At 36.1% G+C, this 21,463-nt stretch overlaps 1 protein-coding gene and 1 long non-coding RNA gene across 7 annotated transcripts in view; both read right to left on the bottom strand.

The window, feature by feature from the left end:
• The window catches only part of LOC107572490 (uncharacterized), a 45,130-nt gene extending 27,933 nt beyond the window's left edge, over positions 1 to 17,197 (bottom strand). Inside the window, exons 1-2 of one of the 2 annotated variants that reach the window (XR_001607356.1) lie at positions 17,086 to 17,197; positions 15,777 to 15,845 (exon numbers count right to left, since the gene is read on the bottom strand). This is a non-coding gene — a long non-coding RNA (uncharacterized lncRNA). Of the gene's footprint in view, positions 1 to 15,776; positions 15,846 to 16,030; positions 16,100 to 17,085 lie in introns of those variants that run through there. The other variant, XR_001607357.1, reaches the window with a different exon arrangement.
• A 1,224-nt stretch (positions 17,198 to 18,421) lies between these two features.
• Positions 18,422 to 21,463, bottom strand: part of ccdc142 (coiled-coil domain containing 142) — an 18,571-nt gene continuing 15,529 nt past the window's right edge. For all 5 annotated transcript variants that reach the window (XM_016258909.1, XM_016258910.1, XM_016258911.1 and 2 more), the window contains one exon: positions 18,422 to 19,036. In XM_016258909.1, coding sequence (XP_016114395.1) covers positions 18,786 to 19,036 — 251 coding nt within the window. In that variant the 3' untranslated portion in view covers positions 18,422 to 18,785. The remainder of the gene's footprint in view (positions 19,037 to 21,463) is intronic.

Raw genomic sequence — 21,463 nt, forward strand, 5'->3', positions numbered from 1 at the left:
GAGCAGAGGCCGGGGGCTAGAGTGAGGAATGGCTGGAGGACTAGAGTGAGCAGAGGCCAGGGGCTAGAGTGAGGAACGGCTGGAGGACTAGAGTGAGCAGAGGCCGGGGGCTAGCATGAGGAACGGCTGGAGGACTAGAGTGAGCAGAGGCCGGGGGCTAGAGTGAGGAATGGCCGGCGGGCTAGAGTGAGCAGAGGCCGAAGGGCTAGAGTGAGCAGAGGCGGCGGGCTAGAGTGAGGAACGGCCGGCGGGCTAGAGTGAGCTGAGGCCGGTGGGCTTGAGAACGGCGAGGCCAGCGGATTCGACGAAGGAGCATCCGGAGGGCTTGTGGCAACCACATGTGACGACTCCGGGCTAGGGCAAAGTTGTTGTATTTCCTCAGCAACCAGCACAGATCAGCTCCAGGCATGACGAAACAGATATCGTCCTCTTTTGGAAGGCCAAACAAAGTAGTTTTGCTTTCACAACGAATCACATTTATAAAGACTATCTCTTTGGATTTGAGACTTTAGTCTTTGCAACTTTACAGATCTTCTTTATGCACCAAGAGCTTGTAACACTCCAAAGAGAAAGGAAAAATTTAAATTGCATCATTTGACCCCTTTAAAAACCTAGTGTACTTTTAGTATTCTAATGGATTAAATAATTTTGCTAGAAAACACCTCCTTATAACCCTTTATTACGGAAAAACACATTATTTGATCAATTCTCATTGCACCCCTAAAGTTTTTTTTACACACTTTTTCCAACTTAGAAACAAATGAGCAGCTTGGGGAAAAAGTAAGTGTCAAGCCCTGTTTTAGATGGAACATAAAACATATCACACTAGGATGCTTCAGTCACTGCTTGATATGTTGTGCCAACAGCCAAATACCCACAGCCATGCATAAACAGAATACTATTACTTTTTCAGAATATTACATTTATTGCAAAGCGCTGCAGTTGCGGCTTGCCGTATTAGCCCAGCACTGAGACTAACATGTGAGATTAAGAGTGTGGGATTGGAGCAGAGGTAGTCTACTCTCACATCCCTGTTGACTCCGATAAGAAAGCCCATTCGATGACATGGAGGGACAAACTCAATTAACTATAATGGAGAGAGGCCATTTCAGCCCTCTGTTGACGGATGGCTACAGAATTCAGTTTTCTTGCTCAGAGAGATCTTAAAACGCACTGAAAGGATGGGAGACAACAGGGACAAGCTGAATCAAAGGCTATCAATGAGAAATATCCTAATCTGTGGATTAAATGTCTCGCGGCCACAATTTAATTTGAAGTGGAATACAAACCATCTCGGCGGAGTAACTCAAGCAGTTTCGTCAAACGAAAGGATAAAGAGAGCAGACAGGTCAAGCTGGCAGAACGATGGGAAAACACTGTAGTGCTACAGACAGTCATCACTTATCAACAGTGTGAAGCGGATAATCAGAGGTAGATGGCATGTGCTCAAAACCCACTGGTGTAACATCTTCAACAAAGCCTTGTCCAATGCAACAAATCATGTGAAAAATAACATCTGTTGCACTTCCTTATAGAACATCTTATTTAAAATGTCAGTGCTTCTAAATTATTATTCTCAAGGAAATTGCTATATTATTGCATTAACCTGTTGCTTAACTGCCACAGTCCCAACTACTATCATACACATAATATATATGATTGTTTGTGTCAATCTTTTCACTGTAAAAAAAATAATAATAAAAAAAAGGTACTGGAAAGTTTCTGCCAGGACATTATCCAGTCATTTTACGGACATTTCCATTAGCCCTAAAACATAAGAGCAAAATTCAAAATACAGGTAACACACCTGTAAAAAAATCAATACGAAAAATTCCTTCATATTAACACAGTACATTGTGACCTAATTAAAAAGTTTGCTATTTTAATATATTTGAATGATGACAAAGATGAATTTTCTGCAGCCAATACACAATTCTTAAAAGTTCCATTATCTTTCAGAAATCATTCAGAATCTGCTGATTTGGTGCTCAATAACTTTTTTTTATTATATTCATTATCAATGTTGAAAACAGTTGTGATGATTAATATTTTTATCTTCCTTTTTTTGTGGAAACCTTTATATTTTTCTGGATTCTTTAAATGAATAGAAAGTTTAAAAGAACAGCATTTAAAAATATATTTAAAAAAAGATTAAAATTTTCCCTGAGTATCTGAACTATTTAACAAAATGGCCAATTATTTTTAACTAAAGAACATAGGTATTTTTTGTGGGTACACTATTAAAATGTGATGAGATTGCTATGAAGAGATTTTTAAAATTTGGTCAACAAATTAATTCCAGGCATATAATTTCTGCTTGCAGTAATATATGATCAGATTGTCAAAGCATTTAATTTTAGCATAGATTAATTTTATTTAAGAGTTTTTATTACCATTACCATACTATCAGAATAGAGAGCACAACATGAACGCCTAATAATTAAAGATGGCAAATTTGATGGAGTTTAAAGCTCACATGATTAGTCTGAAAATGCACTTTGAGGAAATTTTTTTTTCTCACTTTAGATGTTTAGATGTTGACAAGAAAGTATAATCCCAATTATCTTGTAGCTAACTACTTCAAATGAAACTTTTGACACCATGAATCTTGGAAACCTTATCAAATATGGATCCTCAGAATACCTCATTGTAATAGCCATAGTCTTTATAAAAGCTTTTGCTGAAACCTGAACTGACTGAAATAACTCCAAATACTGTTCTTTCAAAAGGTAATTTTTCTACAGGTTCACTTTTTCTATTAATGACTGTGATCGTTCATTCTGTAAAAAATAAATAAATAAAAATACTGTAAATATTAAGTCAGCAACAAAGAAGATTCCACAGGTATGACTAGATTTTTCCAAGCAGCTATGAAAGATAGAAAATCACTGATTTACTTTTTTAAAAATCCTGTTAATCTAGCTGGCTAATCCTACAAAGTCAGTCTTGAGTAAAAAGTTTTAATGTGTTTTTGCGACCTGCCTATATCACAACTCTGAGTGTGAGATGAACATCAGATCAACTTAGAGCATGGTATTGATTTATTACATGTAATCCCATTTAAAGCTTTATTATTTTAAATCCAGAAAATGTCCAGGTAATGTCTCGGTTACGTATGGTAACCCTCGTTCCCTGAAGGAGGGAACAGAGACGTCACGTCGGTGACCGACGAATTGGGATCTCGCTTAGAGAGACAAATCCACTACGAGAGTAAACTAAGCGAGCCAATTCACATTGGCATGCGATTATTGCATCCAGCTGTCGCTGATCACAGCGTGAGTATAAGTAGGCAACTGGTGCAGCGCATATTCAGGTTTTCGCTGAGGAGCCGAGCCGGTAACCCGGCCACTCAGCAGTGGTACAGAAGCTATGGCGATTCCTTCAGGGAACGAGGGTTACCATACGTAACTGAGACGTTCCCTTTCAGTCGGTCAATCTCGACGTCACGTCGGATGATCAACGAATTGGGATCCCTACCAAAGGGGCATAGCTACTGCCCCTTCCAGTGTCCTGTGGAAGCCTCCTGCGCCCCTACTTTTTGGCACAGGCCAGGGCTTACCACAAGAAGACCAGCTACTGCTGCTATGGCACTACCCACTCAGTAAGACTGGGAAATGTACCCGTACCACTTGGAACAGGGATGTTGCGGAAGCCCCATCCTTCCCGAAGGAGGTTTCGGAAGCACTTACACATATGAACAACCGTTTAGGCGCATATGGAAGATTAGAGGTGATTGTAACCCTCTTGGAAAATAGCAGGAAGTCTGCCGGGGAAACACGGGCTCTGTGGCTATACCGTGGACTTTACACATACGGGATCCACTTAGGTCTCTACATACAGAACTCAGCCCTCTACCGGTTCTCACAGATTCATCGAGTGAGGGCCTGGCGCCGGACTCTCCGCTCAGCTAGGCGCCACGAGCCAGCGCCCAGAAGGATGCAACACTTCTAGTAGAGACCGCTGGCCTCCGAAGCGAAAAGCTGAATATGCACTGCACCAGCAGCCTACTTATACTCACGCTGTGATCAGCGACAGCTGGATGCAATAATCGCATGCCAATGTGCATTGGCTCGTTTAGTTTACACTCGAAGTGGATTGGTCTCTCTAAGCGAGATCCCAATTCGTCGGTCATCCGACGTGACGTCGAGAGTGACCGACTGAAAGGGAACTGGAACAGACATGGGCACTGGGCCACTTTCTAAAATGAAATGTTTTCATCAGCCTCAAAGAAAGAAAAGAAAAACTAATTTTAATTTTAACTAATGTTAATTTTACTTAATTAAGATGTAGAGTTTTATATTTACATTTATCAATATCTGTAATTACTAAAGTATTACATGTACATTTAATACTACCTATTTATATTATTTTTTATTTTAATAATCAAAAATGTTTTTAAATTGTTTATAGCAATTATATTATTTATTATTATGCATTTTGTTTATTCACTCATTAAGTGCTAAGTTCCCTTTACAAAGAAAATGTAGATAGTCAGCTGACTCAAAACCCGGGCCAGTGAGCCATTCTTAAAACTAAGCTCTGCTTTTTTGGTTATGCACAATCATTTGTTATTGAGAGAAATCTGAAAGATCCATTAGTACAAATCAAAATCCACAATATGCGGGTAAAATGTCTGCTTCACAAGTACATACTGCTTCATATACTAATGTTAGTAAAGAGTAAACCTGCTCTGCAGATTTTATTTCTCTATAACTAACCCATAATACTTCAAGGACAAGCTGTTCCTCTATTCCAGCGTTGACTAGTTTTCTACCACTACTTTAAAATGATTGCTCTCACTTAAGGTAAGCCATCTGATTGTTAACTGGTTGTGAAATTCCTCCCTTTAATTAATTAGTGTAATAATCAAGTTAATGGGGAGACATAAATGGTGGTATGTGTGTCTAAGTGCTTAAATTACAGTGCTTTAGTGATCTTTAAACACAATTCAAGAAGTGGTGTAGGAACAAATGAACCTTGAGATTATTTGGTCTTAATTTGGAAGGGTTTCAGTAGTCATTTTAGGAAGGAGCTGTGAATTTCCCTAGATTTTTCTTTTTGGTGAAGGCCAACCAAAACTCTTTAGATGTTTTGGCATGCACTGGAATAAAATGAAAATATAAATCTATTTTTTGTGCCTTACAAATTGTACTACTCTTCTTCCAGCCTCAGAAAAAAAGAACAAACAGGGCCAGAGATGTCCTATCCACTCCAGCCTTAAGAAACAAATCAGCCCCATTATTGACACCCCCAGTGGAATGATTAGAAGAAAAAAGGGATCTTCACACCATCACCATCCCGACAACCTTCCCAGACGAAAAAGGCTGACTGTCAAAACAGCTAAACAATAGAGTGGGCTTGTAAGTATCCTGCTTGTATCAACTGATAAATGGGCCGCTCTTTAAGGAACTTATCTCTTTAAGACTTGCAGCATGAGGAATGGCATCATTTGTACTGTTTGCCTGGCTGGATGAGTCAAGCTGGATCCATTTAAAAGATAGTGAGATACTGTCGACAGCAATAGACAGGGTAATTGCAGAGCCACTACTGTGGTATAAATTATATCACTCCAAATGGCAGAAGGGCCCACAGAGAGCGGAGAAAAAATCTGACAATTCACTCCACCTGCCACACTACCATCACTTATCACTGCTTAACAGAGAAAAAAGAGGCAGGTGAAAAAAATTAAGTATTGATCAAATTAACAGTTTAAGCAATCTGTTTAAGATGGGTGGGGGCAAAGGAGATGGAACAATTAAATTCCCCAGACGATATAAGGTCTCGGGATAAGTCTCAACCTCCAGAGGAATATCCACCCATAAACGACTCAAAGGTATAACTAAAAAAGAACAACAGCCAGTTTGAAGACAATGCATATAACATGGCTTGAGATACAAAAGCTACAATGTAGGGATTGCAAAAATATCTAAATCCTGGAGTTCAGAGCATATTCATTAACAAGTCAGTGAAGAAAATGTGAGGGCCTTCTGGTTGTTTATTGTCCCAAGTCTGTTTACATGTACAGGCAAATCATAATTACAATAAAGCATAATATACAATATACAACATAATATATGAATAGACAACATAACATAAGTCTTTTGGAGCAAGCCCACATTGTGGCCAAACGTATTAATTTATACTTTGACTTTGCAAAAATCGTCTGGTACAATTTCAGTCTGACTAAAGTGTTCACATGACATATTAAAAGGACTTTATGATATTCTCACTCTTAAAAATAAAGGTACTTCAAAAGGTTCTTCACAGCGATGCCATAGAAGAACCATTTTTGGTTCCACAAAGAACCATTCAGTCAAAGGTTCTTTAAAGAACCATCTCTTTCTTACCTTTTTATAATCTGAAGAACCTTTTTTCACCACAAAGAATCTTTTGTGAAACAGAAAGGTTCTTCAGATGTTAAAGGTTCTTTATGGAACCATTTAGACAAAAATGTTCTTCTATGGCATCGTGAAGCACCGTTATTTTTAAGAGTGCTGGTCTCTGAATATGACTTGGCTCTTTCCTTCAAGTTTAATTCGTAGGGTAAGGAGTTTGTTCAATTCCAATAGTGATAGTGGTGATTGCCTTGTAAGACATTCATCTTTATTTTTTCAGACACGCAATCTAAATTCACAAAGCAGCTGGCTGCAACCAAGACTCACAACCCAGATGTGTCTGACCTTAGTGGCAGACAGATAAAACATATTAGGTTATTATTTTTCCACCCCATAAAATAATAAGTAAAAGCCAGCAATTAGTGATGAACCATAAATCTAAATATTCTGATATGTATTTTCAAACATGAATTGTTGCCACCGTCTATACGCATCTCTGGAGATCCTTCATTTGGATGAGCTATATAATACTTCCCATTTAAAAAAATTTCCTTGCCATTGTCCCGAAGAGAACATCTCCCACAAAGGGGCTACAGGACGATTTGTGTTCTGCATGGTGGTTTTATGCATCACCTGCTTGATTTCAATTTACATGTATGTCCTGGGTCATGGCTACATACATTTGGCTGAGGTAGTTAAATCAATGGAGTACAGTGTAACCTTCCCCGCCAAGACAAGTGACACATTATGACGCTTTAAAATGGGCCCTTGTGGCACTGGGCAAAGGTAAATAAAAGGTTTGTTGTTTTCCATTTGTGTAATTTGTTTTGACCTGAGCTCTACAGAATCAGGGGACCAGCACAAGCTCTTGATGCATGCTTATTTTATCTGCTAAAACACATTTGGTACTGCCATTGCTGTCATTTTTTTATTTTATAAGGGAGATTGTTTAGTTAGGATTTCACACATTTTTGGAAGATATGTAAAATAAGATAGCACACAAGAAATGCATACACATACAAATCTTTTTTAAAAATGGTTATGTATAGCTTAAATCCATGGCAAACAAACAGAGATATATTTCAAATGATGATATAAATCAAAAGTTTTCAAATCACAGTCTGTTCTATGAACATTCAGGCACATTTGTCACACTAGAAACAGCATTATCACAGTGTTGTCTCTTCTAACCATTTCTGGAATGGCCATTTCTCAAGATTTTTCCAAACACAATAAAATATTTTCAGATAGGTTGCCTTTCCTTCAATGCATAATGTCTTTAACAAAAATCCCAGATCTATGTTGTAAAAGGTCTATCTCCCTGGCTGGCTGAACTGCTTTAATTCCCAGACACCTTATAGTGATGGCTTCTATTTCCAGGGCTTTTGATAAAATCGCGCAGTCTCTCGTGTATTGGGATTAAGCACCCCGCTATGGAATCCGTTTAATGAAGTGTCAAAGTTTCAGTGCCTTGTGTTTGACAAAACCTCATTCAGTGCACTTGTGATAAATGTGAGCCTGGCAATCATAAAATATATAGCTATAATTGTGTTAATATGACTTAAAATACTAAAATGCTGTCATTTGCCTTCAATACGTAAGCTGCTGACAATTCAAGGTTCAAACCCCTGTAGATCCCATTCTCGTTCACCCCATGTTGTAACTGTGAACTAATTTATGAAAAATAAACATTAAAGACACTATAGATACTAAATAAATTATTATAGAGATATAAGGATTTAATTTCATTAGATCACTAGAATTTCTCAAGAAATCATTGCAAGCAGTTCTGTACACATTTAGTGAGAATATCACAAGAGACGTGCTGTAACTTGACTTAATTAAAGTTACGGTGAAATGGATGTAGTGTCAGATCTTTCGTCCATATTGTGACATACATCGAGCAGGGGCATGTCCAAAGGATTTGCACGAGGTGGCACTGGCCCCCCCTGAAATAAGATTGCCCCCCTGGTACCCCATCAACACCATTGGGCAAGATTACTGTCACTTTGACTAATGCTCAACACCATTGGATCAGAGCACTGTCAATCGCTGCCTGATTTGCGATGCGGAATCACAGTTCTGTGCTTTTCAAACAGTAGGAGAGAGACAGGACTCGAGTCAACCACAGACCAGACCACATCTCTCTTCATGGTATGTGCACACTCTATTATATTATTTAAATATTGCCCTGAGTCAATTTTTAGTTTTCAAGAACAAACATGAATGGTACAAAAAGTATCAATCTGGATGTCCTGGTGGGCAGTGTTTGTTCATGTAAAGCAAACTATATTAAACTTGTTAAATGTTGTGCATAAAACTCTCTAAAAGAACACAGATACATCACATGAGATGGATTAACAAAATGTTATTCAGAATAAAATTCTTCTTAAATTATATTTTCTTCTTATTTTCTAACATAAGAATAGATGTAAAATATTTTATATTCTCAATATTTATGTTCTTTATCTTTTTTTTTAAAGAATTAGAATTCATTAATTTATTGGAATGTTTTAAATATCAAGCTTGACAACAGAACACTATATAATAGGCTACATGTGTGAATATTTAGTTTGGTGCTGCTATAGTCGTGCAGAAATTCACTTTACAGAATAACTCTTTAAGAATTTGCTCAAACACAAAACAATATAACATTAAAATGCAATTCATGAATGCTGGTTCAATCCTACAATGTAGTCATTAAAAAAAACATTCAGTAACATTCACCTAACATAACTGTGCACTGTATACTGTATCTCTGCTCATAGAGGCTGTTATGTTATGTTAAGGTTGAACTTTTATGCTCATGTCAGGGACTAGACTAAATGATTCTATCAAAAATTTGCACAATAAAGCATGCTTTATGTACTGCATTTCATAATAAGCAGCCCTAACAGTATTTTTCATGCTTTCATAAATTACACTGCATTATAAAGAAAGCACTATTCTTTACATTCGTTGAGTGTCTGGCCATCAGAGAAAAACACATGATTTCATCTGACAGCTCAAAAGAATCACTTTCCTGTCCTAAAACTCCCTCAAGCAGGCTGATATCTGCTTGTTTATTTTGTAGCTGGTAGAAGACCATTGTGTGTGAGCCCCTTTTGTAGTAGAGGTGCTAAGGGATATCTCGCAGGTCACATCATTCGAGGGAGGTTGATGACTCGGTTAGATCTCCATCACCCTCCACTCAAGCGGAGAATATGTCCCTAGCAGAAGTACACTGTTTAGATGGTGATGGGATAGGGAACAGAAGACAGGCCGCTGACAGCCATTTCCTAGGGAGAAGCCTCTATTAGTCCCCCGTTACCTCTTAACCGGTGTTTGCATTGCTACAGTCTGGTATAAGTAATGTTACTGTCAGCCTAACTATGTCAATGCGCCATCATGTAACATAACCAGAGCTGGTAAGATTCTCTTATACATGTGGTGTATAAGAGAAAGAAACATTGCTTAATTTGGCCTTTACATAAAATGTTTGCATGGTGCACACTTCGCACACTTTGAAAGACAAGGCAGATGGAACTTTGCAAAAGTAGATTTGTTGGTATATCTTTTAATTTTACCTTTAAAGTCAACATGAAATGGAACACAAACCATTTTTAGTCCTTTTTCAATTCAAATAAACTTGAAATAAACTTGAATTAAACTTGAATTTTTCAAGCAATCAGGACATTCAACAAGAAAAAAAATAACTTGACTGAATCATGAAATCAGTCCATAAAAGAATGGAGGCAGGGTATTGAGTTTGTTGAATTTGTTGTATTAGTTTATTTATTATTATTATTTTATTTATCTATTTATTTTTACACCCGATCTCATGAGAAAACACAACTATTTTAAGATTTGGCAATTTTGTAAGTATCTATACAATATGCTTTGTACGAAAACAATTTTTATACAAAAAGGCGAGGGTCCACCCCTAAACTTGTAAGGTTGTAAGAATTCATATGAATTAGTCAACAATTTGTGGAAACATAAAATAGTTATAGTTATAGCTACAAACTGCCATGAGATTGAGTTGAGCAAACGCAAACTAATAGAGCTAATGAAACCATCCCTACGGTACCATTTTTCTTTGCTTTAATAGTCAATTAGCACAAGAAACTCTTCTTTGTGGCTTTGGGTGTTTTAAGAGATGTCTGAGGCTGTGATGGCCACAATTCTCTGAGACAGAGCCAAATAATCCTGACAACTTTATAAAGTGCGGAGGTGAAGAGGATATTCACTTAGTGCACTGGTCAGCTGTAATTTAGAACAACTAGCCCTTAAATTTATGTCCGCTTTTTCCCTTTCGTGGGTTTCCCTGAGCGAAAGTTTTCAGCAGGACATTACACACTAGAGCAGGCACCAGATTGTGGTGAGATTACGACAACATCCCGGAGCAGCGTCAGCTCTGTAATATCTCCATGTTTGCAGTCATGGCCTGTCACCCTAGCTGACCAGTGGGGACGCCCGGTGGGTCGCGCCCATGCCTCAATCAACTTCAAGTGTTATTAAATAGTGACCTCCATGAAGAAAAGTACAATGTAATGATGGCTTAAACAAACACAATTTATCATCCTCCTCACGCTGACATTACTTTACCCTACCAAACCCAGCCAAGCAGGCACAGTGCAATTGGCTGTGTGGCCAGTCTCTGACCCAAAAAGAGACTCCCACAATCCTCTGTCCACAGTTCAGCTCTGTCTATTTCCTCCGATAGAAACAAGGATTCAGACTGATTTTTGGCATATATGCTATATAAATATACTATTTAAATATTATATACTATATAAATATATTGAAGATTTTCCAGGAAGTAAGAGTAAATGGTGATTGGAAACATGGTGAATTCAAGACAAAAGTGTTACTAAATTCTGCTATAGCAGAAATATCCCAAAAATATTAGATTCCTCAAAGGTCTTGCTCTCTTTTACAGCTCCAGACACTCCAGGGCCCATATTCACACAACATCTTAAGGGGTAAAAGTAGCTCATAACATGGCAATTTAGGAGAAAATCTTAAAAATAATGGGCATGCCGGTCCTACATTTAGAACTCCTAAATTTTTGCTCTAAGAGTATTTCACAAAGCGTTTTAGCGTTAGAGCTCCTAAAACTGCGAACCGTTAGGAGTAATGCAGAGATTCCTAAGTCACTAAGACCAAATCACAAACTATCCTAAAATGGCTTTTTCCAGAAATCTGCCTCGGAACATAAACTTTTTAGAAACATTTGACGATAATGAGCTTTTAAAAAGGTATCGTCTTAATCATGAGGGTATTATGACTGTTGTAGAACTTGTCAGGGACGCAGTCACTTCACCAACAAACAACCCAGTAATGCCACAGATCAAGGTTTTGACAACTCTACGATACCTGGCCACAGGGAAAATGCAGTTATGCAGTGCAGGTGAACTAGATATATCTCAGTCATGATTATTCCGCTCTGTTAATTAAAAGGCTGTTTATTTGCATGCATATCCGCTAATTGTTTACGAGAAACACACATGTAAGAGGCTGACAATTAGCTGAACATATACTTGTTTTTCATACCTTTATTTGAATATGGTGACATGATATTCTACATTATTTCAATGACTATAGAAATAATGGGAATAAACTCCCCTATCAGCCAATTAGTGAGCATGCTGACATCATCCATAGCAACGAGGTTCCCCCGCCCTTACTCTTAGCTTAAGACTTCTCTCTATTCCTTAGTAAATGTTTGTTTCAGCAGCTGTGTGAATAGATTTTAAGAGAAAACTCTTAGCTTTGCGGACAACCCTTATAGTGGGATCCAGGGCCCTGATTGAAAATCACTGACCTACATATAGGAATCTACTAGAACAGAGAAAACATACCATCATGCCTTCCATACCAGCATAAAGCAAATGCAAACAAATAAATAAATAAAATTATTAAATAAACAAACTGCAAGACCACTCTGTTTATAACACAAACTTTTGCTACTTCCACTGTGTACCTGGAGTTTTATAACTTTACTACCATAATCATTACAGGTATAAAAAGTTTGCTTTATCAGTTAACCAATAAAGGCATTGTAGATTTTAAGAGAAAACTCTTAGCTTTTACTGCTAATTAGGAGAATTCTTAGTGGTAAGATCAAAAGTTTTGTGAATACGGTCTATAGCATGGAGTTCCTAATTGCTTTTCATTTAATTATCAACAAATTATCAAGTCTCAGATAATATCATATTATCATATTAATCATATTGAATGTATTTAGAATAATATATTCATTTGAACAATCTTGGAAGTCATCTTGGAAGTTTGCGGACAACCCTTATAGTGGGATCCAGGGCCCTGATTGAAAATCACTGACCTACATATAGGAATCTACTAGAACAGAGAAAACATACCATCATGCCTTCCATACCAGCATAAAGCAAATGCAAACAAATAAATAAATAAAATTATTAAATAAACAAACTGCAAGACCACTCTGTTTATAACACAAACTTTTGCTACTTCCACTGTGTACCTGGAGTTTTATAACTTTACTACCATAATCATTACAGGTATAAAAAGTTTGCTTTATCAGTTAACCAATAAAGGCATTGTATTGGCCAGACCCATCAAACAGGTCATTCAGGAAATGATGTGCCAAGAGGATTTTTATGAGTGTATTTTCCAATGTAGTATACGCTGCGGGTCAATGCAAAGCTGAAGTTGTTTGACACTTCATCTATGGTGCTATGATTTTTTATAAACACTATTGACTTGGCCTTTATTGATTGGTGTGAATGTATCACACAAATCATTTTGCACCAAATCAATAAAGAAATCTTGCGGAAAATTTATATTAAAAGACCTTTGTTTGCCTAAGTGAGTTTCAGACAGGCAAAATTGAATGCTTTGCTGATTAATTGAATTAGTTTAAATTTGGGCACGGCAAGCCTATTAAACAATGCATTCTTAAATCATGCTCTGCCTGTATGATTGAAATGAGATTTTTAACAAAATAAGACGCTGTTAAATAAATCATATATGCATTTTACACAGTCAAAGAAAAGGAACATAACTCTTATGAAGCAATCTTTCAATCTTTATGTTCAACACTTACTGATGGGTATTCGCCTGCAGTGGTGCCAAATGCCTCTTGCTTTTAAGAACATTTGTGGCTTCATACGAATTTACACAAACATTACAAAATGGATCTGTACAGACAGTACTGGGGAAATTAAATCATCTTTAAGTACTACAATTGCAGATTTGGCTAAAATGTGTCATATTCAAGAAATATTACACTTTGTGCACCATGGTTTAATTCGCAGAGCCCCAAAAAATGTGTTATGACCAAAACATTGATCTGCTTAAACATACCAACCAGCAGGACACAACAACTCAGGTGATTTTGAGGCGGGACTATATTGTCCATCCAATAATAATAATAATTAATAATAATTCTGTTTAGTGTAGTGGTTCCCAAACACAATTTTAGGTAAGATATTTCTGTATTAATGCTATAATCATGACAAAGCTGATTTTTAATAAACAGAAACTGGGGTACAAACAGAAACAATAGTTACTTAGAGAGGGAAATTATTTATTATTAAGTTAATACTTTTTAAATCTTTTTATTTTATAAATATATCTAATATTAACTGTATTAATAATATTCAAGACATCCTGCAGCTCCCTTGGAAATTTGCTGAGGTCCCCTAGATGCAACACGGTTTAGTGCCACTGCCTGTGCAGAAATCACACACTTTACACAACTTTAAGGAAATCTGAAAATTGTGGCACAAAAAGAATTAAAATTTTAATTAATTTTAGAAAGAATTTTAAATTTCTTTTAAATCACAGTGTTATCACTATTTAATATGGCACACAATCTTAAAAACACTTAGTCAAAACTCTAATCTAGCAATTGTTAAAAATGTCTTTGTAAAATTGTTAAAAATGAACCGAAGGACTGCTGAAGGAGGGTACTTTTATTTTTTTATAACTATCAGTTGATCATTGCTGTTTAATTATGTCAGGTGGATTTTGGAGTAGATAACATGCTGTTATCTCCCAGTGAGAGGGCTAGAAAGGATATCAGAAAGATAAGTCCTATTCCAGCACACACGGCTGCTGTTCAAATATAATGTTCCTTTATATTTAAAAATATTTAATCTTCTGCCAAACTGATGCAGAATAACAGTCAAAGAAAGCATGAAGAATATTTTGAGAATTGTCTATGTGGCATATATTTGCATGTCTATAACTACAGTTGCATTTACTCTTTAAACACATAAAGCAAATGATGAAATAAGAGGTGGGGGTAGAGGAGAGGCTCATGGCAATAATAATAGCCCAAAGGGATTAAAAGATCACATGAGTCAAGAGGTGTGTAAAACACCATAAAATGCAGAAATGATTAGGCTAGATATACCTCCTGCAGCACTCCACACATAATTGAGGGCATGTGCTCTAGCTATTATATAATATTCAGGACAGGGTCATTTCTGTTCTGCAGTGCCTTTTGAATTCCATGTATTTACACAAATATGCAATTTAAGGAAATATTTGTATAAAAGATACATAACAGAAATATACTTCAAGTTTATCTATTCGTATTAAGTTTATCGTATTAAGTTTATCTAGCTCAGTAAGGGATTGACAGCTAGCTGAAATTAATTTAGATTTACAAAAAAAGATATCATACTGATTTCTGTAATCGTCAAGTTGGAATGTTTTGAAGTGACACTATCAGCAAACAACACAAAACATCACGGAATTCATCTAAGAATACTTTGTATTCGCTAAAACATTTATTTTTCTTAAGACAAACCATTTGTTCTAAAAGACAAAGAAATAATTCAAAATCAATATCAAAAAATAAAAATTAATGTAAATAGAGTCTTAAAATTAGAATAACCTGCAACTTGTCTTAAATCCCCAAAGGTAAGATGTTTATTGAATTCACTGTGTTGTTTTAAATAATAAGCATTATTTCATTATTATGATTATTATGGTAATCTGCAGGCTGCACAAAAAGAGGAACTTTGAGGTGTCTTTTGTGATCAGCGAGACTTCTGCAAGACCCACAAACAAACAACACAGCCACTTTCTTCTTAAGAAAATATTTGAGAGGAATTTGCACTTAGGAACATTCTTAAAAACTTGTCATAATCTTAAGAACCATCTGTTTAAACCAAAGTGATTTCCATTACTCAAAACCAAAATGATTTAAAAATCACTCCATGTTCACTTAACTGTAATAAACTATTACAATGCTTCCTCCTCCTAAAAAGTTTAGCTTTACAATATTTAAATAAAATATTAAATTAAAAAAATAATAAACACATTTTTCTTGTCATGAAATATACTAAATAATAGTAATGACCCACATACAACAACAGATACACTAAGAGCTACATTTAGAGCATTTTATAAAATTACACCATTATTATAAAACTGGAACGGACATTAACAAACATTTCTATGGCTTACCTTCAAAATTTTGCAGTCAAGTGTTACATCAACAGCCTGTCATTACAAATCTGTCAGAATCTGCCCATTCTGAAAAGAAACAATGTTTGTTCATTATACAATAACTTTCAAAATGAATCAAATCACAATCCCTTTCAAATTCAACACTAAAAAAAAAACATAGCAAACAAATACATCTTAAAATGAGATTTAAAGATTAGGATGGATTAAGTGTGCAAGTTTAAACCAGCCAAAGGAAATCTCAAATGACAAACATTTTCACTACATCCTGAGGGAGTGAATGGCAACAGAAGTACACAGGAGCTATTTGAATGGGAAATCGGATGCTCCATTAGCAGCGGATTTATTCAATCAGCTAGCTCACCTCTTAATTAAAGTAACTAATTATGCTATTGAAAGACTTCTTGGCTGGTGGCTCCCAAAAGTGGGTTGGCTGGCACACCATCCCCCTCTTACCTCGCTGAAGGTGATGACCTTGTGATAACCCTTGTGTTCATCAGTCAAATTACTGTCCACAGTAATGGTAGTGCCAAAGCACTGGAACACTGAGGCCAACTAATCTGTATTCAAATTACATGCCACCAAACAGTAAGGTGGGCCGTGCAGCCATAACTCAGCTGCTGTGTGCATGCATGGGGAGGGAGCTCAACAATGGCCACAGCCCCATCCCTGTCAATCAGACATTATCATACATTTCCCAGGTGTGCGACAGGCCTTCTGGGGAGCAAATGATATTGGGAAAATTCATCGTAAGTCTCCCTTGCAGCCGTAATGGTCCATTTAAATTAATTACAAGTCAAGGGATGCATGGGACGGGGTCAGTCTGTGCATCAAGACTGAGGTAAAGCCGGCTAAAGTAGTTGTTGTGTTGTCACATGTTTAGAATATGTTTCTGAATGTATTTAGACTGGTGCTTGCAAACATTGTTTATGGTGTAATATTGTTTAAGGGCCTGTGTTTGGGTTCAGTTAACCTAATGATTGTAAACTTAATGACTTTATCGTAATGCTTATCAGTTAATGCACATTTAAATAGTTGATATGTCAAACTTTAATAAACAGTAATATATTTGATATATATTAATTATCTGTTCTACAATTACTCGATGACTAGTCAGCATGAAAGTAAAGTTAAAGTCTTTTCTGAGACTGGACGCTCATCAGAAAATATTTCGTTTGCTAAATTTACTGCCACATTTAATCTACATGAGGCTCAAGCAAACGATGAGGAACCAATCTAAAACCACCCCATTAACTAAAATAGTGATTATAGTCGTAAGTAAATTAGCATACACAGCGTGTATGCTAACAGCGGTACGAATGTCGGTATTTCTTATCCCATTTCTCGATTATTCATATCCTTTTTTCATTAAGGAACACCAAATACAAACACTTTAAAGAGTGAACAAGAGGACGGGTGTATTATACAACCTGCATTCACTACAAGTCGGTTGCTCTTACAACTGACGTGTTTAATTCATGATGTTTTGTCACCACCTCTCGGTCACACGAGATATAACCGCGCTTAATAAAGCTCTGGGATAAAACAGCAGGAAGACTGAACCTGAAATTCATTTAAACAAATGCTTTACATGTTATCAGACGTCTTTGACATTCTGTGGTGATTATCTGCTCTTTTAAACATTTCATAGTCTCCCATTCCTCAAATACATCACAAACAACTTTACATTACACAGGAAAATAATGAACAGAATCTACCCATCTCAATTTGTGAAACAGTGGTTCAGTGAACATCTTTTTCTTGTATGAATTGGCCACCACATATTCCTGAGCTTAACCCTACTGAAAGTCTTTAGGATGTGCTGGAGACAACTTTACTGAGTGGTTCGACTATCCCATTGTCAATACAAGATCTCGGCCAAAATTGAATGCTGCTCTTGTTGGAAATAAATGCTGTGATGTTGCATGACATTGTCGAAACAATGCCACAATGAATGCACAATATAATCAAAGCTAAAGGCAGTCCAATGAAATATTACAGTAAGCAACTTTTTTTTTACAGGCAGTGTATAATGGCTAATAGAAACATTTGCTGTTATTTTACACTGCAGTTATTTTCTAGCCTTGATATACAGGTGCATCTCAATAAATTAGAATGTCGTGGAAAAGTTCATTTATTTCAGTAATTCAACTCAAATTGTGAAACTCGTGTATTAAATCAATTCAATGCACACCGACTGAAGTAGTTTAAGTCTTTGGTTCTTTTAATTGTGATGATTTTGGCTCACATTTACAAAAACCCACCAATTCACTATCTCAACAAATTAGAATATGGTGACATGCCAATCAGCTAATCAACTCAAAACACCTGCAAAGGTTTCCTGAGCCTTTAAAATGGTCTCTCAGTTTGGTTCACTAGGCTACACAATCATGGGGAGGACTGGTGATCTGACAGTTGTCCAGAAGACAATTGACACCCTTCACAAGGAGGGTAAGCCACAAACATTCATTGCCAAAGAAGCTGTCTGTTCACAGAGTGCTGTATCCAAGCATGTTAACAGAAAATTGAGTGAAAGGAAAAAGTTTGGAAGAAAAAGATGCACAATCAACTGAGAGAACCGCAGCCTTTTGAGGATTGTCAAGCAAAATCGATTCAAGAATTTGAGTATAGGCAATGTGTATCATGCATTTAGTATAATAGTAAATAAATACATCTGTAGTTAAAGTCTCTATAAAACACCAGAATTACTTTGGCAATGAAGAAAATTATTTGAAAAATAGATAAATATACATGAATAATTTTACTATTTTCAGTTTATTCAGAAAGGCATCAACAGTGACATTGTTTATCTGACGATAAACAGTTTTTCACAGAAAATACAAATGCTACACACGTGCCTCAACTTACTGCTCTCTGGCAAGAATCCTGAACTGTTTTGTTGGCCATTAGATTACATCCTTGTAACAAATTCAACAACATATCATATCTGAATGAATAATTGATCTGTAAATGGGCCAGTAAACAGACATAACTGCTCTGGTCACTTGACTAAGATTCAGATTTAGTGAAACAATGCAGCACTGGGAGTTTCCAGCGTGAGCTGCTGTGTATCCGCAGGTCCAGCCATTCCTGCTGAGCCACGGCCAAGTAGGACTCAGGTGGGGAGGAGGACAGCAGCTCAGGGGTCACTGAGCTCTCAGCGTGTGTCAGGGCCTGCTGGAACGCTGCCTGTATGTCCATACTCTCCAGATTATTAAGACTCCCCGCTGCCTGATCCATGACCTGTGCACTGCTTGGACCTGAGGAAACACGGCACACAGGTATTAACATGAAGCTGATGTCTGTTCACACAAGATGAAAACTCATGTTTTATTTTATATAACAATTTGTACACTACTTTATCTTGCTAAGCCTTTTGTTATAGACACTTTGTCTCGAAGCATAAGTTAATCCTGGCTGACGGCAAATAACACATTTCTACAATGCTGTTGGTTACCGAAACGTTTGCTTTCGGGTTGATGCAACAATCATGCCGCTAGGTGTCAGTATAAATCCAGCATTATATCAGCCAGGAAATAAATGGCAGATTGAACCTCGAGGTAAAATGACTCCCTGAATCTATAAATCAATGTTGTATATTTTACACAAGCTTAAACAGTCAAAAGTCTAAAAAGACTGAGGTCTATGGCAGATGGTCTCAATAAGGGGGTCACAGCAAATGTCCAAGCAGGCCACAGGATGACTTTTAGTATTTTAATTAATAATTTATTATTAAAACATTAAAATGATTTAACTCCAATCAACCTTAAAATTCTAAAAATAAACAAAATCAAGATGCAAACATTATATATATATATTTTTGGCGATCTCTGATTAATAAAATGTTGTTTGTTAAAGGGGTCATGAATTGATAAATACATTTTTCGCTACACTTTATTTCGATAGTCCACTTTAGACATTCTACTAACTATAAGTAGCTCTGTAACTACATGTCAACTAATTCTCATTAATCTGCATCTACAGATCTACTAACTCTCAGAGTAGACTGTTAGGGTAGGTTTAGGGTTAGTAGAATAAGATGTCAACTAGCAGTTAGTGGAGTATTAGTAGACTGTCTGCTTAATATCTTCTAACACTTTCTTTGTCATGTAGTTGCATGTTACTTACTGTTAATAGAATGTCTAAAGTGGACTATCGAAATAAAGTGTTACCAATTTTTCCTTGATCTTTTTACACATAAGAGGTCATTGTACTGTAAAGACATAATTTAACCCTCTGGTATTGTTCGGTCATTTTATAAAATCAAATTTAAAAAATCGCTACTTCATCGAATGGTACGAAACTTGCTGACTTTTATGACGGTCACTATGTGATCACAAAAAAAATTGTGGACTTGATTCGAAAAAGCTAAATGGTCGTAAAAAAAAGTCACACGTGTTGTTCGCGGTCAAAAATGACTGACATTGGAAATAAATGGGAAATACACAAAAATACAGAGAATTTCTTGTGTGTACAATCTACAAATCATTCACAATCCAGAAAAAAGTGCACAGCAATGAAGGGGTGACATTCTAAAATATCAAGAGTGCAAAACAAACACACTTGCCCCACCCACAGACACACATATATGAACTAGTGTGACTGTAACACACAGCATGTTTTTGCAAATACTTGAAATAAAATCAATAATTTAGCCACAATAGAGTAAAAACATAGACACCAAGTAAGGGGTGACACTCTAAAACTTCAAGAGTACAAAACAGACACACACACTCACAGACAAGACAACACACACACCACACTATTATAAACACAAATGAACTGGTGTGGCTGTTACAATATGGCAAAATTGAGGCAGAAGACTCAAATAAGAGGTTGAAATCAGATTGATTAAACACTGATAAAGCATTTCTGTTCATATTTGTTACATTTTTGTTGAACATTGATGTTATGTGTAATAAAATGTATTTTGTTGTGTTCGGGTTTGACTGTAGTAAAAAAAACAGTTTTTTTCATACAAAAACTGACATTTCAAACCAACATAAAAAAAAATAAAAAATCTAAACCTTTACAAAAAGTGGTCTTTGAGAATGTCCAAATATAAATCCAAATCTACAATTAAAAAATATATATATTTATGTCTAAAAACAACTAGAGAATTTATAAGCTTTTCATATAGAGCTCCATAGGAATCTAATGGCTAAACCACGGAATTTCAGATGTTTTTCTTTTTTTACTCCCACCAGATGGAACTAATCTGGTTTTAAAGGCATTGTATGTATTTTAACATGAAATACTGCCATAACTGAAAAGTAAAAAAAAAATACATTTAGAAAATACATTTTTGTATAATTTTCAATGGGAAAAATGTATCATAATTATTGCATAAATATTAAATACGACCATGGAATTCTCTCAAAATACAAAAGATAAAATATTATTGAACAAAAATATATAACATTGATTTCACTGAAAAAATAAATTTTAAAAAGTTACATTTCAAGTGTGACTCCCAAATGAACAATACCAGGAGGGTTAAGTTTCAGAGCTCAAAACTTCCTTGATAGTCTAAAAACTGCTTTAATTGAAACCAAGCTCAAATAAAAATCTAAATGACAGCATTTCTATCTTCTTTTTAATGAGCTACAGCATAGCTGGATGCCTTGGAACATTTCAGAAAATCGCTAAAATGGACAATTACATCTGTGAGGCATATTTGGAGTTTC

Source organism: Sinocyclocheilus grahami, unplaced genomic scaffold (assembly GCF_001515645.1).
Source record: "Sinocyclocheilus grahami isolate Dianchi unplaced genomic scaffold, SAMN03320097.WGS_v1.1 scaffold1760.1, whole genome shotgun sequence".
Lineage (NCBI taxonomy): Eukaryota > Metazoa > Chordata > Actinopteri > Cypriniformes > Cyprinidae > Sinocyclocheilus > Sinocyclocheilus grahami.